General features: G+C 51.8%; 5 protein-coding genes across 5 annotated transcripts; 2 read left to right on the forward strand and 3 right to left on the reverse strand.

Moving 5' to 3' along the window:
* Window positions 1–1,075: 1,075 nt before the first annotated feature.
* On the forward strand, window positions 1,076–2,908 carry N7506_009988 (homeobox domain-containing protein; the record flags this gene model as incomplete). Its single annotated transcript, XM_056959281.1, has 3 exons — window positions 1,076–1,248; window positions 1,326–1,437; window positions 1,493–2,908. 3 exons carry the CDS (start codon window positions 1,076–1,078, stop codon window positions 2,906–2,908), a joined length of 1,701 nt encoding a protein of 566 aa, XP_056808671.1.
* Window positions 2,909–3,593: 685 nt separating this feature from the next.
* N7506_009989 (flavin monoamine oxidase family protein) lies at window positions 3,594–5,286 on the reverse strand (the record flags this gene model as incomplete). Its single annotated transcript, XM_056959282.1, has 4 exons — window positions 3,594–4,561; window positions 4,624–5,015; window positions 5,071–5,108; window positions 5,167–5,286. The coding sequence occupies 4 exons, from the start codon at window positions 5,284–5,286 to the stop codon at window positions 3,594–3,596; spliced, it is 1,518 nt and encodes a 505-aa protein (XP_056808672.1).
* A 632-nt stretch (window positions 5,287–5,918) lies between these two features.
* N7506_009990 (uncharacterized protein) lies at window positions 5,919–6,769 on the reverse strand (the record flags this gene model as incomplete). The annotated part of the gene is made up of 2 exons (XM_056959283.1): window positions 5,919–6,301; window positions 6,370–6,769. 2 exons carry the CDS (start codon window positions 6,767–6,769, stop codon window positions 5,919–5,921), a joined length of 783 nt encoding a protein of 260 aa, XP_056808673.1.
* A 1,091-nt stretch (window positions 6,770–7,860) lies between these two features.
* On the reverse strand, window positions 7,861–9,980 carry N7506_009991 (T6SS phospholipase effector Tle1-like catalytic domain-containing protein; the record flags this gene model as incomplete). Its single annotated transcript, XM_056959284.1, has 2 exons — window positions 7,861–9,804; window positions 9,855–9,980. 2 exons carry the CDS (start codon window positions 9,978–9,980, stop codon window positions 7,861–7,863), a joined length of 2,070 nt encoding a protein of 689 aa, XP_056808674.1.
* Window positions 9,981–12,720: 2,740 nt separating this feature from the next.
* N7506_009992 (peroxidase/cytochrome P450 family protein) lies at window positions 12,721–16,195 on the forward strand (the record flags this gene model as incomplete). The annotated part of the gene is made up of 3 exons (XM_056959285.1): window positions 12,721–13,253; window positions 13,314–13,555; window positions 13,614–16,195. 3 exons carry the CDS (start codon window positions 12,721–12,723, stop codon window positions 16,193–16,195), a joined length of 3,357 nt encoding a protein of 1,118 aa, XP_056808675.1.
* Window positions 16,196–16,512: the final 317 nt, after the last annotated feature.

Here is a 16,512-nt window from a genome sequence, read left to right on the forward strand (position 1 = left end):
GAGAGAACAGAGGATGATGATACAAAACGCCTTCGGGTATGATGAAGTAGGTATGAATCTGGACCGGCGATTTATACCCTAGAACAATCAACAGTCATCAAGGGAGCTTATGAGTTCGGTCGTCAGATAAAGCATAATAATATAAGATTACTAACTAGAGAGTTCATCCATGGATGGCCACAAAGCAATCTCAGAACCGCTATTTTGGCCAAGATTACCAGAATATTTGGATATATCCAAGCAAAGGAGAATGTTATGAGATAGATTCCGATATCAAATTTTGAAAGGCGATCCATGGATATTGTCAATCGAGCTCAGTTCCATGGTCGAACCTTGGAGGTCCCGAGCTTCCCCAAATTGTGCCTGGTTGGGTCTCCCCACTCCAAACAGCTCCATTGAACTCTGACGACATATCTCAATGTGACTATCGATCACATAGCTGTGGTGAGACACCAACAATACACAGACCCCAAATGTTTGAAGGCAAAGGACATTCCCCAAAAAGGTCCGAGATCCACGAGGGCGACTCCGCACGTGGGGTCACGTGAGGGCGCGTCTCCGCGCGTCAATACAGCCGACTCCAATACTTCCCAAGTTATACTTACAATGCACTGTGATGAGACGCCACAATAGAGGTTCGGTTTCCAACAGAGCCAAATAAGCACACGTACCGTATTCATGCAATTCATACAATTCTCTCTTTTTAGACCCGTACTGCGTTGTATACTGGAATTGTACTGTGGGGCTCTAGATCTTGACGCGTGAAATATGCGAGCATTCCTAGGAGTTTTAAAATCAAGTACAAAGTAATTGCAAAGTTGAACAGATCTGATATCAAAGGTCAATTCCGGTGGGTCAAGTACCAGGTACCTCGGAGGCGCACTGAGTTACTAGCGTGGGCCACGTTCTTGCTACTCCGCGTCTACACCGCGACGCGATCTAGCTGCCGTTTTCTGCATTCTGTACCAGCCTCGCTTTCCCAACTCTTCTTTTTTCCCTTCTCTCTCTCGGGGTTCCGGTGTTTCTCTTTTTCTCTCATTTCCTCCAACCTCCTTATGCACTCTTAACCTGCACAATGTCTGACCCGGAGCCCTCGGTGGCGATCTCATCTTCGCCCTCTCTCCCGGCCACCGACTCCAATCCTCTCAACTACGCCTTCCTCGTGCATTCACAGAAAACTCTCACTCAAAACCTCCCTCCGCGTGTCGACAATAAACTACTCGCCCGCCAAAAGCGACGACGCACTAGGTATGTGATCATCACACGTGGGAGCGGTCCCGATACCATGAACGCGTCAATTAACCCGATTGGTACTATTTTTACAGCCCAGAGGATCACGCAGTACTCGAATCCGAATATCAACGGAATGCGAAACCAGACAAGGCAGCCCGTACAAGTATCGTGAATCGCGTCTCGCTCGGTGAGAAAGAGGTCCAAGTATGTGATGCCAAGAACCGACACACAAAATCCGCCTCTAATCGTCTCCGCACAGATTTGGTTCCAGAACCGCCGCCAAAACGACCGTCGCAAATCCAAACCCCTTCAACCTCACGAGTTACTTGCCCCGCGGTCGGGCTTACTTGATTCATCGGGTCAGCCTTTGAGTGATGATAACGCGTCTGCGGAGCCGGGGTCTTCAAGTGGGGCAGAGCAGTTTGACAACGAACACCGCGAAGAAATGGCGTCAAAACCCTGGCACGGGGGTCTTTTGAATTTCTCCGATGATTCGGATCCAGTGACCGGAGATAGAGATGATCATGAACCTGAGTTGCCTCCAAGCACTCAGACGAGCGTGGCGACAGAGGCTGTCGATGACACTCCGCCGACTACGCAGGAAGAATTTTCTCAGAACGTAAACCACTCATCGGAGGATTCCCAGTTACTGGTACCCAAGAGGAAGCGTTCTGTGTCGGATATCAGAGGCGAGAGGGAAAATGAGCAGGCAGAGAACACACAAATCACACCCACAACACCCACAAAGTCACCACCATCCTTGAGACTGTCAATGTCTTTCGATGGAGAGGCTATGGTGCGCAAGGAAGGCGAACTGACACCGTCACCACCCAAAAGCCGGACTTCATTGCGTATCGCGATGTCATCGGATGGTAAGGCAGTTATCCGAGGAGAAAACGAGCCTTCCCCATCAAAGAACCGAGTGGCAATGTTCTCAGTTCGCCGAACAAAAATGTCAAGCTTGCGACGGAGCAGCAGTGCTGTCTTTCCAGCTACGCCGCGGGCAGGCGTGGCCGAGAAGGACCGGGCCTTCGGTCGCTCTCGTGATCCCCGCAACTGGGAGTCATTCTGTGACACGGATGCAAGAAGCGCCCTTTCAACACCAGGCAGTGGACCAAATGCTTCTTCGCCAAGTCTGTTCCATTCCCGCAGCCAGCGCTCAATGCCACGCAGTGCATCTGGGCGCCACAGCCTCGCTGCCAACCCCGACCTGACCAACACACCGATTTCTCAGTCCATGGGAGAGAAACGGCGAAAGTTAGCTCGTACCGTTTCATCTCTAGGGCGGTTGGAGACTGGTCGAAACAAAGCCAACGCCAATCTTCCCAAAATCTCTAAACCCATGTTCTCCAAATCAGGCAAGACACAATTTGAGATGGACGCCGGTGACTCTGACAAAGAAAATTGGGTGCCCGGTACTCGCTCAGCGAATATTCGTCGTCGCAACACGTCACATGTATCACGGCCGGCCCTGACTGATGCAAATCGGAACCGCGGGCTCGGGATCTCAACCAATGGCAAACGCAGACCACTTCAATCTCGCGCGCAGGGCAAGGCCCCAGAACTTAGTGCTGAGGTCTCTGCATTCATGGCTGGTGGCTCGGGCGATACCCAAGAAGATGATCTCGACTGTGTCCAGGGTCTTCTGTCGCTGAGTCAAGGGGCCTGGCGATAAGGAAGGGATGCAGAATTGATAAAGACATCGACATTCCGAAGCGCCTTTGATTCTAATGTCCTTTGCTCTCATCTATGCGCACCTTTGTTCTCCTTTTTTCTTTCCATTTCCTTTGTGCCTGAATTTCTTATTGCTACGGAGCCCTGTATTTTTTTATCTTCTTTTGTCCTCATGATCTGCAAAGTGCTCGTCATGTCGGCAAGTGCTGTCACGTGTCCATCCATGCTTCTTTTTACTCGGGCCTATTCTACTTGTTCTCTGCAACATTTATCGTGCATCGATGTCTTATGGCTTCTTTTACTCCTTGATGGCGCACTAGTCTGGCCCTTCTGGCCTGCGGTTGACGGCGATATGGCTGAACAAAGTGAAGGAAACGAAAGCGAATGCTCCTGAGAGAGATACACTAATCCTGGAATGAGTCCAAATAACGACCTGAAATACCACTGATTTAAGTATTTTTAACAATGAATGCAATGTTTGCCTCAACTCTATAACCTCTATGACTGTGCTAGTTTATGTAGAATCTGATACTCATCGTATCTAGATTGTAGGATGTACAAGACCAATGCGAGATAGACAAAAAGAAAGCCACCAAGATTCAACAATACCTACAGAGTATTCCATACTCCGTACTGTTTGTTCAAATGAAAGCTCCAGTGCCACCCATGAATCCCAAAAACACCCCTCAAGCAAGGAGAATAAGACCCCTCACAGACCCCCAGAGGGCAAAAGAATCATCCCGCCCATCCCTACAAATCAACCTCGCAACCCTCTCCCCACTCCAATACGCCCCCGTAGTCGTCCCCAACGCTTCAAAGGGCGCCGTATGCTCACCAGCAAACCACAAACCCCTCAACAACCCAATCCCATCCCCATCCCTCAAAACCTCAATATCCCTATCCGCCTCCACAACCCCAGCCTGGAAATTACAGTAAGACCCATTCCCCGCATACTCATCTTTCTGCCACTGCGTCGCCAGAAACGCCGTCGGCACACAGTCCGCGGACTCAGCGTCGTACCCCGGTAGTCGCGCGTAGAATGGCTGCAGCGTCTTCGTTAGAATATTCTTATATTCTGGCGAGTCGGCGGATAGATGGTGGATTGAATTGATGATTTCAGCGCCGCTTTCGCCGTATGTGTAGAAGAGGAGGGTTGGATGGGCGTGTGGGGATGGTAGGGCTGCGAAGGAGAGACATTCTTGGGTCCATTCTATGTGCGGTGGGTGAGGGGCGTAGGTTGGTTCGAGGAATTGGGCGAAGACGGTTGAAGTTGAGGTCTGGGTTGAAGTGGAAGTGGAAGTGGAAGTGGATGTTGGCACATTGTGCCAGAAGGCGCGGGGGAAGGTCACGTAGACTTTTTCCAATCTGCCGTATGAGATGTTGGTGATTGCTGACAGGAGACGTGGTGGGAGGGCTGGAGAGAATGCGGTGGTGTTTTGTTTCAGCCAGCCTAGTGGGCAGGTTACTACTACTTCGTCGAAGTTGTAGGTTGTTGCGGTGGTTGTTACGGTGATTTGGTGGTGTTGGTTTGGTGTGCGAGGAGGGGCGTTGATGCTTGTGACTGGCTCGTTGAGTTGGATGTTGGCTTTTGCGCTGGCTGTCTTGGAAATGTGTTCTAGGATGCGCTTGTATGTGGATGCTACGACGAAGTTGCCTGATTGGGGGTGTTAGAGACGTGGGCTTCGAGTCGAGGTTTGGTGAATGTCTTGTACTCACTTCCATCAACGCATTCTTCCAAGCGGAAGAATCTCAAACTTTGCCTGTCGACCTGGTCGCCGACATAGGTGCCCCAGAGCTTACAAGCATCCAGGCAGAGGTTCTTCTCTTCAGTCGAGAAGTCTGTTTGTTGAACTCGCTCTCGGAAAAAGTCAAGCAGACTCTTTTCAGCGGGAATACTGTTTCCATGACGATTACTGTATTCAAACGCCTCTGAGATGGTCGTCCACACAAAGTCCTGGACTTTGGAATTGATATCGTCATGAATAGGCTGGCCATCCGGGGCAAACGCAACATGTTGACCACCCTCGGGGTCAAACATAGTCGTGCCCGTCGCTTCCGCGATGTTCATGATAGGATTTTCTCCGGCGCCATGTATCCAATTGGGACCTCTAGTCAGAGCGTTAACGTGGTATACTTCGACGGTTAAGGCAGGAATTCACATACAGATCCACCACATGGTTCCCAACCGATGATCGGTGCACCTGAAACAAAGACAAAGTCTTAGCTACCGCCACATGTGCCGATGCAGGGGAGACATACCCTGCCGCCAATGCGATCTCTTGCTTCTAGGATTGTTACTCGGGCCCCGTTTTGAATGAGGATATCGGCGCAGCGGAGGCCGGACAGGCCAGCGCCAATGATGCCAACGTGCTTTGACATGGCGTGAGGTTGAAGACAGCGAATGCGATTGATGTATCGGACAGGAAATCTGTGCATTCCAAGGTTGGATCTCAGGATGGTTTCTACAGCGTAGACATTTTTCTGCGGCTTATCTCTCTTATCTCGGGTCTGCGCCTTACGAGGCTATCTAGAATCCCGAGGTCTACGAGTTTGTATACTTTTGGTCATTTTGAGAGCTAAACCCCAATTGCATTGATGAGAGTGATAATGAAGTTCAAGCAACAACGCTTGAGGCGCAGATAGATAGAAACAAGCAATTATGACCAGCATAATAATTGAATTCGCAATGCTCGTGGTCCCATACCATGAAAAGTGGAGACCACCGCCATGACAGGAACAAAAAAAAACTCCAATGATTCAAGCGCCTTTTGTAATGATGAAGGACAGTGATAGGGTATGTACGGGTCGGGAGTAAAGGAAGGGTATCAAGGAAGTTCAGAGAATCGAGAGCGCCACGAAGCAAAAGAAGAAAAACAAGGCCAATGATAAGCAGAGGTCAACTCCGCCCATAATCAATGATCTGATGGAGATGAGGCTGAGGTATGCCCGGTCGTAGTGGGTGAGGATAGCGGATAGCGTTGGGGGGTGAATCGTATGGCGGCGGACGCGCTTCAGTCCTCCCAGATGGTCTCGAGATCAAGATCCTGTCGTCGTTCGGCGCCACAGACACTCCATCGCTTGCGTTTGTCGCTCCGGGCTCCATAGCTACCAGTTCCCCCACGAGTGGTGCTGAAAGAGTTGGGCGCATCGGATGCCCCGCGCCGGCGGTTGGCGTTGCTTGCAGCGTCGGCGGCATCAGCTGCGGCCTTCAGCTCGGCGATCCGATCGTCCTCCATTGCCTCGTTTTCTGCATCAGGGATGTCAGGGATTGTCTCCAGGGAGGAAATGCTGGGGCTGCGTGAACGGAGACTGGTCGGCGTGGAGGGGATGGACATGGATGAAACGGAGGAGGCGGAGTTCACCGGGTAGGCTTCGTTGTACTTGCCCCCGAGGACTGGTGGGGAATGCAAGGGGCCCCCGATAGAGTTGTGAAATGGAAGGGGGAGGTTGATCGTATGCGACCGATGCGGGGGAACGTTTGCGCCATCAGGTCTGGGGAGCCGGACTGAGAGGGTGATCTGGGGACGGTTTGGAGTTCTGCGTTCTCCGAAATGGTCTCTGAGATATTCAGGGATCCCATGCGGGTTTCGACGTGATCGTCGGGGCGCATCTGCAGGGGTAGATATCGCTTTGCGTCCGGTGCCCGACCATTGAAGATATAACGACCACGAGAGTCCAGTCCTGGAGATGAGTAGGCGCGCGTCATAGACGGCATGCCCGGGATTCCGGCCAGTGAGCGAGAGCGGAGATGCGATCGGGCCAAAGGGGATCGGGTCCGAGGGGATGACGGTGGTTCAAGGGAAAAAGTGATCATGACGTCCTCCTTTTCCTGAGCATCGTAGGTGTCAGGTCGAGACTCCATATTTGAAAAGGAAAGACAGAGGGGGAAAAAAAAGGTTAAGGGGACTCTAGCTTCGCATGGTGACAGTAATCAGAGACTCTTGGGCCGGCCAAGTAAGAGAGTCGAGAGGTGTCAAAGAGAAGAAAAAAGGGTGAGTCTTTTCGAGCCCAAAAGACCCAGAACCTTACGAACGTGCTTGTCGATCGTACCTTGGAGCCTCCTATTTGTCTTTTATCTTTTCTTTTTCTTTTCTTTTTCTTTCTCTTTTTCCTTATTTCTTTCTAAAGTACGGAGTACGGAGTAATTGCTTTTCCTTTTTTTTACTCGGCTTCTTTGCTCTACATACTTCTAGAATCCACTACTTCACCTCTTATCTATAGCATTGACAAGCATACTTGCCAGGATCTAGATTTCAGCGCTTGGCATTCCCGTTATTCTCCTGCGCTATTGCAGAGTATCCATCCTCAGGCCTCGACTCTTGCTCCATACTTCCCACTTGGTGCCCGAAGCCTAATTCAACTGGTTTCATGCAGATTTTTCTCCAAAGCACATTGCCTAGAACGTTTCATCGGTGCAAATGCCGAACCACTTTTACACGCCCCGTGGATCAGTGGCGACTTCGGGAAATGTTCTCGAATGAGAGCCTGATCGAAGTTCAAGGTGGATCTATACGTCTTCCACTACGTAGTGCTCTATACTGCGTACCATAGTACGTAGCTTGGATCTGTTTAACTTTGATATATTTGGAAACTTTGGAAAAGAAATCCGGTGAAAGACTCTGGAACTGTTTGAGCTTTTTTTTTCTTGACGTTGCATTCGGGATTTGTGACGCCTAAATAATGGAGACACGGACTTGGCCGCTTCGTCTGGGCTATGTTGCGTGTGCATATAGATAACATCTTCCATCGAGGTCTGGGCTGTGGCGTGCAGAATGTACAGAATGTGCAGAATTCTAAACAGGGCCGGCTGGCTTCAATGGTAACAAATAACATCTCGAAATCAATTATGTATTAGACAGTAAGAAATTGCCAATGGCATGTAAAAAGAAGGAAAAGGGAAAAGAGCACGTAATGAACAGAGGGGAATCGAATAAACAACAAAATCAGGATATCTCAAGGCGTGTGGACAATCTTCTGTTCGCCTTCCTTGCACTTGGAAAGATCTTTGCGCACGTACGTTTCACGCACCGGATCACCTTCATTCCTAAACACCACCCACTCACCCATCCCATGCTCCTCGGGCGCCACACGGCAGCCACGTCCACCACCACCAACAATGACATTGCCAGGACGGTAGTTACGATTTGCCTGCATGCGGCGAATCGCAGACACGTGGATCTCGGCATTGAGCGGAACATCGCGCACTTCACCCCGAGGAAGAGGCCAGCTAATAGGCTTCCATGACCCATCAGCCTGTAGATCCATACGACGGAACGGCAACCACTCCATGATGCGCCAAGTGATAACCGACATGGCCGGAATACCCTGGTTGAACAACAAACAATCGTGACTCAGTCCCTCGGTACTGGAAGTGTGTAGCGCATGCCAGAAATCGCGACTAGCAGCACTGCGCTCCTTCTCATTCGGCATCGAGCGGAACGCCTCATCGTTCTCAGCATGCGGCTCGAGACAGCGACTAGGCCGGCGCGCATTGATCTCCTGCTGAATAGGCGTGTAGTCTCCACTGAACTCCTCCAAACATTGGAACTGCTTCATCTTGCGCTCGTCAAGCTCAAGTCCGGCCTTCTGTGCTTCCTGCGTCATCCATACCAGCGGTGCGTGACTGAGAGCCCACTTCTCATCAGGCGCCAACTTCCAGCCACCACCGATATCAGCGTGGCATCCGGGGAACCAGATTTCGTGGATGTCTTGGTCGTCTTCGTCCTCGTCTTCCTCGTCTTCTGTGCCCGGGATCTGCACAGATAGCACATTCGAGTGCGCGCTCTGGCATGATTCCTTGCTGCCCACTGAGTGCAGGTCTTCCATGGATGCTTTGGGAACTGCGAGGCTGCGTCGGGGTGAGGGCGCGCGGTATGCGTGGGGTTTCATAGTTGCGGGCTCGTCTCCTAGATGGGAACCTGCGTGAGAACCTGCGCGCGACTCTGCGCGTGACCCTGGGCGGGAGTTTGCTTGTGAGGCGTGGCGTCCGCGTCCGCTATGGTAGTACGATTCTCCTTCCTGAGGTCCCCATCCAGGGGCTTGGGATTCAGGACCGGGTTTTTCGCTGTCTTGCTTCTCCTCTTCAGAATTGTCGTTGAAACGAATGGAAGGAACATTATCCGGGTGGTCTTCTTGGGCCTTTTGGGCCTTGCGCTCCTTATCCTGATGGAAGAGATGGAGGTGGTTGTGCTCATCGCGGTGACGGTCCATATGGTGCTCGAGTGGGTTCTTCGGCAGATGGTGGCGGTGCTTGTGATGCTTCAACTCTTGAGGACGAGGACCAGAGATCAGATCCTGACGGAACTTTGCGCGACGCTCATCAATACCCACGGCGTGACGAATTACCTTTGCGGAACTGCGCGCCGTATAGGGGAATTTGGTGCGCTGCATCCATGCGGACTCGAAGCGAGGGACACTGTTGACGGTGTCGAACAGACCCATGAATCGGATGCGCGAAATGGGACGACTGAACGTCTCACGGAAAGCCTTCATATATGTGAAGAGTCTCTTCTTCTCTTCTCGCTCCTCCTCTGTATCATCAGATCGTTGTTGCCATTTGGCAAACGTCTTCCATGCAAAGCGAACCAGTTCTTCGTTTCCAGCCTCGAGCAGACCGATATAGTCTAACATCTCCGCGAGGAATCGCGCAATGTATGAGCCACGACTGAAGCCGATGAAATAGATCTCGTCGCCTGGGGAATAGTATCGCATCAGGAACTTGTACCCGCCCATGACATGTTCATCGAAGGACGAGCCAACCGCCGAGTCCTTGGCTTTCTGGTACGCCGACTTAATGCGCTGAAAGCGACCATGGCTAGAGAGCGACTTTGAAGTCACATATGTGCCAATACCAGGTTGGTAGTAGTGGTACTGGTGGCTTTTACTGCGGTCAAGCATCTGCGAGGTGTCAGAGCAGCATCGGTTTCTTGGCTCGCAGTCCCACTTACACGAAAGATCTTGAGCACATTGCTGTCGGACTCATCTCCTGCAAACTTATTTCCCGTGCCGTCGAAGCATAGTACGAATTGTTTCGGCATGCCCGATGGGCCCTGGTGTCCGTACCCGTGAGCCATAATTTTTTTTCCGACGAATAAATGATCTCGCCAGGAGGGTAGTCGGAACTTGGCAAGTTGTGAAAAGGCTCAGGGGACTATATACGGGGAAAGAAAGGGAAAAAAACCAAGCCTGTGAGGGTTGCAGATTGCAGCTTATGGATTACACGAATCAGCGCCCTACGTCGGACCCAGATGGGGAGGGGGATAAGAATGCTCAACCCGCTAGTCGATCGCTGCAGCTTTACCAAGAGAATACGTCAAACCACAGTGGGCTGACGGGCGGGGCCTGGCACATTCCAATCACAAGACGGACCTGTTAATTTTTTTTTTTTCTGTCATCGCCTTTGGGATTTTACGTTCATGAGTACCCTGTCTGGCTAACTACACCAACCTCTGCCTGTTGAAGTGTGGTACACAGAAAAGCAGCCTTGATATGTGAGTTGCAACGGGGGTGCATTCCACCCAATGATGATGTCCCGGATATCATTGCTGTATATGCACCTTGTCTTGCAGTCCGGGCTGACCCTGACTCGAGAACAATCTGCACGAGGGATGTTCGGCTCGGGCCTATGAGTGGATTTGGAATGTTACGGGGCTGGAGACCAAAAGAGAGACCTGCAGATTCTACGAAGCTTTGATTGCGACTCATCAATGGGCTCCTCCACCTATGAGCGATGTGAAAACAAGACGATCTGGTGTTTACAGAATGACCGCCGATCAATCCCCACTACGTCTCCGAGCACTGGTCACCAATACGGAGTACTCAAGCTAAGGTGTAAGGGGGGCGAGGTTCGTGTGCACAGGTTCCGCCGCAGCGGGAGAGGCGATCGGGTCTAATCTTGAGATTACAGTAGTACCGAGCTGACCCGCCATGGAAATCCCCCATTGGATTCCAATCATTAGGTTTGTGTTTGATAATAGCATTTTGCTGCTGTCAGTGTGACACGGACGTAATAGCACAGAATGAAGTCATGGCCTTGGACCAGGATTCAGAATAATATCCCGTGAGTGGGACAGCTGAAAAACCTCTGACCCGCGGCGCTGGGAATTAGTGGGCCTTGCAAAATCAAAAAAGGAGGTCTTCAATTACTCCGTACTGTCGGGAAGTAACCCTTGACAGAGAGCTGCACCGGGATATGAACATTACAAAAATACTTCCAAGGTTGTTATTAGTACTCCGTACTCCATAGGGAGTGCGATATTTGATATTTCAAAGCCCGCCTCTCCCAAGGTTGACCTCGGGAGCGGCCCCGGATATGATCCGTGGTTCGTCTCGCACAGATCTAGAAGATCTGGCTCAGATCGCGATGTGATCACAGTACATATTGCCAAAGTCTAGAAGTTTACAAGTAACTGTACGGAGTACAGTCTCTGATTATCCATCAAAATCAGGTTTGGGGATCTGATCTGGATCTTGATCTCTGCAATGTTCAATACAAAGTAAAAAAAAAAGGGGGGATGCGCAAGACCCGAGCAAACCGCGTCTGGTACCGACGGACCCTTAGGGTGGGGAAATCCAGCCGATAGATCAGAATCTGAATAATTCGTGACGATGACTGGCAGGTCCATTCGCCAATGACTGACGGCAGAAAGTGGTTCGTGCAGGCCAAGTCCGAAATTGTCCACGAACGGGTGGGCCTCTTGTCGATCTAAACCTAAACGGAGGTGACTTTGACAGTACCGTACGTGGTGCGGTAAGTATTCGGCCCGTACCCAGCCGCTATACTGTCCAATGGTACATGATGTGTATAAAAGAACTGCGTATCCTCTCATTATCCTCTTATATTACTCGTATAACTTGAAACTAAACAGTATGCACTTTACTGTATCTTCGCTATCACATCAAGACCTTGCGTCCCAGGGTCCAAGTCTCTGGCTTTGCTCACCTGAATGGAGGCCAATCAATGTCGGTCAGCCCTGAACAGCTCCCACCCCTGTTGGTATTTATTCTTATTCTGTATGGAGCATTTCCCAAATTACAGAGCTGATGACAACCAGCCAGCCACCAACCACGGAGTACCCCGTAATTTATTTGGTATTGCTAATTTCTAATGTCTGAAGAGCGGCAAAGCGCACCCCCACTTGGGGCCGATTTAGCTCGATCTTAAGATCCCATGTGGAACTATGGCCATGTTTTACAAAAAATTCTTGTACACCGCTAAGATTCCATACAATGTTGTATCACCTGGTACCGATGCTATAGGCCTCGGTTTCCCTGACGTACCCGTGCTTTTCAGCTCATCAGGCCTGGATCATCCATGCAGCCTAGATTGCTTTATATTGGACCAACGACGCTGTGTATCAGGTTGAACATGCCATTGCCATGTAATTGTATTTGTATATTCTCGCCTGTATCCTCGTACACTGCGCTCCCCTGAAGAAAAAAAAACAAAACAAAAAAACAATGGCATCATACTCCGTACAATGCTGATCTTTTACTTGGTCCGTCCCAACCCACAAGCTTGTTGCGGGGCTAGTAATGTACAGCCGCTTCTCCGTACAGGTTGAAAAGCAAAGATCCAAAGCTAGTACACACTCTCTCAGCTGCAGTCAATCAACTATTGGCGATAACTAATCCGCCACTTGGGAGGTTGCTCCACAGTCCTGCAGCTGACTTGCGTCGCTCGTTTTTAAAGAGCACCGTCGCGCGAGCTTCCTCATTCCCCTGGTGATAGCCACTCTTCCCTAATTAATTTTCCTTTTTTTTGCCTGTTTACTATCTCACTTGTTCGTGTGAGACTATAATTCATATATCACAATGTTGAGGAGATTCTCTACTCAGTTCAAGCGGTCCAAGGACGCCAATGGCGACTCCGAGCCCAAGAACGACAAGTCCGCCGACAAGACTGCCGACAAGACCTCCGACAAGAGCGCTGAGAAGAGCAAGCGCTTCTCCAAGGTCACTCCCGCTCGCAAGTCCGCCTCTAACCAGGAGGAAGGCCACGTCGTGAAGCGCGCCGAGGTCGTTGCTACCTTTGAAAAGTTCGCACAGGCCATTCACGCTTCACGGGAACCTCTGCCTAACCAGTCCGGTGACGGCACTTACCTCAAGCACGACAAGTCCGGCGGTCTGATCGCGGACATCAAGGCTCTCGGATTCCGCGATGTCGGCACAGTCAAGGACCTGATCGCTAACAAGGCCTCTGGTGAGCTCATGGATGATAAGACCTACCTGATGGAGCGCATCATCCAGATGGTCGCCGATCTGCCTGGTAACTCCAAGGCCCGCCCCGAGCTCACCAGTGTGTTCTTGGACGAGCTGTGGAACTCAATTCCTCACCCTCCTCTCTCGTAAGAATTTCCAAAGTCAATTGGGCTCCGCAATCGTATGCTAACGTGGTGGGATGACAGTTACATGGGTGACGACTTCAAGTACCGCTCAGCCGATGGCTCAAACAACAACCCTACCCTCCCCTGGTTGGGAGCCGCTAATACCGCCTACTGCCGCACGATTCCTCCCCTGACTATCCAGCCCAGCGGCTTGCCTGACGCTGGTCTAATTTTTGATACCCTCTATGCTCGTCAGGAGTTCACCCCGCACCCCAACAAGGTTTCCAGTGTTTTCTTCGATTGGGCCTCTTTGATTATTCACGGTGAGTCGACTAAATCAAACTTGACAGCCCAAGGCACTAATGCGATGTGCTTGTGTAGATATCTTCCAAACCGACTACCGCCAGCAACACCTGAACAAGACCTCTGCCTACCTTGATTTGTCCATTCTGTACGGTGATGTCAAGGAGCAGCAGGATCTCATCCGTTCCCACCAGGATGGTAAGCTGAAGCCCGATTGCTTCTCCGAGGGTCGTCTGCAGGCCCTCCCCGCTGCTTGCGGTGTTCTCCTGGTTATGCTGAACCGTTTCCACAACCACGTTGTGGGCCAATTGGCTGAGATCAACGAGAACGGTCGCTTCAGCGGTCCCCGTCCCGGTCTGTCTGAGGAGGACACCAAGGCCGCTTGGGTGAAGCGCGATGAGGACCTGTTCCAGACCGGTCGTCTCATCACCTGTGGTCTGTACATCAACATCACCTTGTACGACTACTTGCGTACCATCGTCAACCTGAACCGCACCAACTCCACTTGGTGCTTGGACCCCAGAGCCCAGGTCGAGAAGGCCGGTGCCACTCCCTCCGGTCTCGGTAACCAGTGCTCCGTTGAGTTCAACCTGGCTTACCGCTGGCACTCTACCATCAGTCAGGGTGATGAGAAGTGGATCGAGCAGATCTACCATGACCTCATGGGCAAGCCTGCCGAGGAGGTCACCATGCCCGAGTTGTTGATGGGCATGAAGAAGGTTGAGACTATGATCGACGCTGACCCCTCCAAGCGTACCTTCGCCCACCTGAAGCGTAACGAGGACGGTTTCTTCGATGATGGAGAGCTTGTCAACGTCCTGAGCAATGCTACTGAGGACGTTGCTAGCTCTTTCGGTCCCCGCAACGTGCCCAAGGCTCTGCGCTCCATCGAGATTCTCGGTATCGAGGCTTCCCGTCGCTGGAACGTTGGCTCCCTCAACGAGTTCCGTAAGCACTTCGGTCTGAAGACTTACGAGACTTTCGAGGAGGTCAACTCCAACCCCGAGATTGCTGACACCCTTCGTCACCTCTACGAGCACCCCGATTATATTGAGCTCTACCCCGGTATTGTCTCTGAGGAAGCCAAGGAGCCCATGGTTCCTGGTGTCGGTATTGCCCCAACCTACACCATCTCCCGTGCTGTCCTCTCCGATGCCGTCGCGCTTGTCCGTGGTGACCGTCACTACACCATCGACTACAACGCTCGCAACCTGACCAACTGGGGTTACAACGAGGCTCGCTACGACCTGAACATCAACCAAGGTTGTGTGTTCTACAAGCTGGCCAACCGCGCCTTCCCCAACCACTACAAGCCCGACTCCATCTACGCCCACTACCCCATGACCATCCCCAGCGAGAACCGCAACATCATGAAGGATCTGGGCCGCGAGCAGGACTACTCCTACGACAGACCCACTTTCATGGAGCCCCGCGTCAACCTGGCCTCCCACCAGAGCGCCAAGCTGGTCCTCGAGAACCAGACTGACTTCCGTCCCAGCTGGGGTCGCTCCATGTCCGAGCTCTTCGGCAAGGGTGAATTCGATACCAAGCAGCGCGAGGCTATCGGCAAGGCTCTCAACACTGAGGAGTTCCCCAAGCTCGTCAAGACCTTCTACACTGATATCACTCAGCGTCTGCTCACTGAGAAGACCGGTCGTCTGGGCAAGATCAACCAGGTCGACATTACTCGCGATGTCGGCAACCTGGCCCACGTTCACTTCGCCTCTACCATCTTCGGTCTTCCTCTGAAGACCGAGCAGAACCCCCAGGGTCTGTTCACCGAGCACGAGTTGTACATGATCCTGTCCACCATCTTCACCGCGCTCTTCTTCGACGTCGACGCACCCCGCTCCTACGCTCTGAACAAGGCCGCCTCCGCTGTCTCCACTCAGCTCGGACAGGTCGTCGAGGCCACCGTCAAGGCAGACACCAACAGCGGTCTGTTCGCCGGTATCATGGACAACTTCCGCCCCCACGACAACGCCCTCCGCGAGTTCGGTACCGAGGCCATCCGCCGCATGAAGGAGGCTGGCTCCAGCTCTTCTGACATCACCTGGTCCGCCATCGTCCCCACAATCGTCGGTCTCGTCCCCAACCAGGGCCAAGTCTTCACCCAGATCATCGAGTTCTACACCAAGCCCGAGAACAAGGCTCACCTCACCGATATCAGCCGTCTGACCCAGACCGACGACGCTGCCACCGACGAGAAGCTCTACCACTACTGCCTGGAAGCCATCCGTCTGAACGGTAACTTCGGTGCCTTCCGCGAGGCCAAGGAGACCGTCACCGTCCAAGAGGACGGAAAGACTTACACCATCCAGCCCGGTCAGCAGGTCTTCGCTTCCTTCGACCAGGCCAACCAGGACCCCAGCGTCTTCCCCGAGCCCACTCAGGTCCGTCTCGACCGTCCCCTTGAGTCATACCTCAACCACGGCCAAGGTCCCACTACCGGCTTCGGCGAGCAGATCACTAAGATCGCCCTCGTCGCCATGCTTCGTGTCGTTGCCCGTCTGCCGGGTCTCCGTCGCGCCGCTGGTCCTCAGGGTCAGCTTAAGAAGATTCCTCAGGAGGGTGGTTACTATGTCTACCTTCGTGGTGACGGAACTGCTTACTGTCCCTTCCCCATGTCCCTCAAGCTCCACTGGGATGCTGCTCTGTAAGGATGTGGATGTGTGATGCTGATGTAAGAACGCAATGATTGCGCACGTGTCATGTTTTGTGAAGATTATTCCCCCCAAGGTTGGATCTGGTTGACTTGAGCTTTTGTTTCTGCCTTTTGTTTTTCCGGGGTTTGGTCGTCAGGATCTCCAGAAATTGTTGAACACTTGTTCATAGTATTGTAGTGTATATTTCATGAAATTTCAATTTTCATAATTCAAGTCTCCTGAGTAGAAGATGAAGTGATATGCCGTAGTAGTCATCAAGACCAAGAGCAACATGATGTCTATGAGCACTACGGAATATGTTGTTTACATCA

Source organism: Penicillium brevicompactum (assembly GCF_028827555.1).
Source record: "Penicillium brevicompactum strain IBT 35665 chromosome Unknown utg000006l_segment0_segment0, whole genome shotgun sequence".
Lineage (NCBI taxonomy): Eukaryota > Fungi > Ascomycota > Eurotiomycetes > Eurotiales > Aspergillaceae > Penicillium > Penicillium brevicompactum.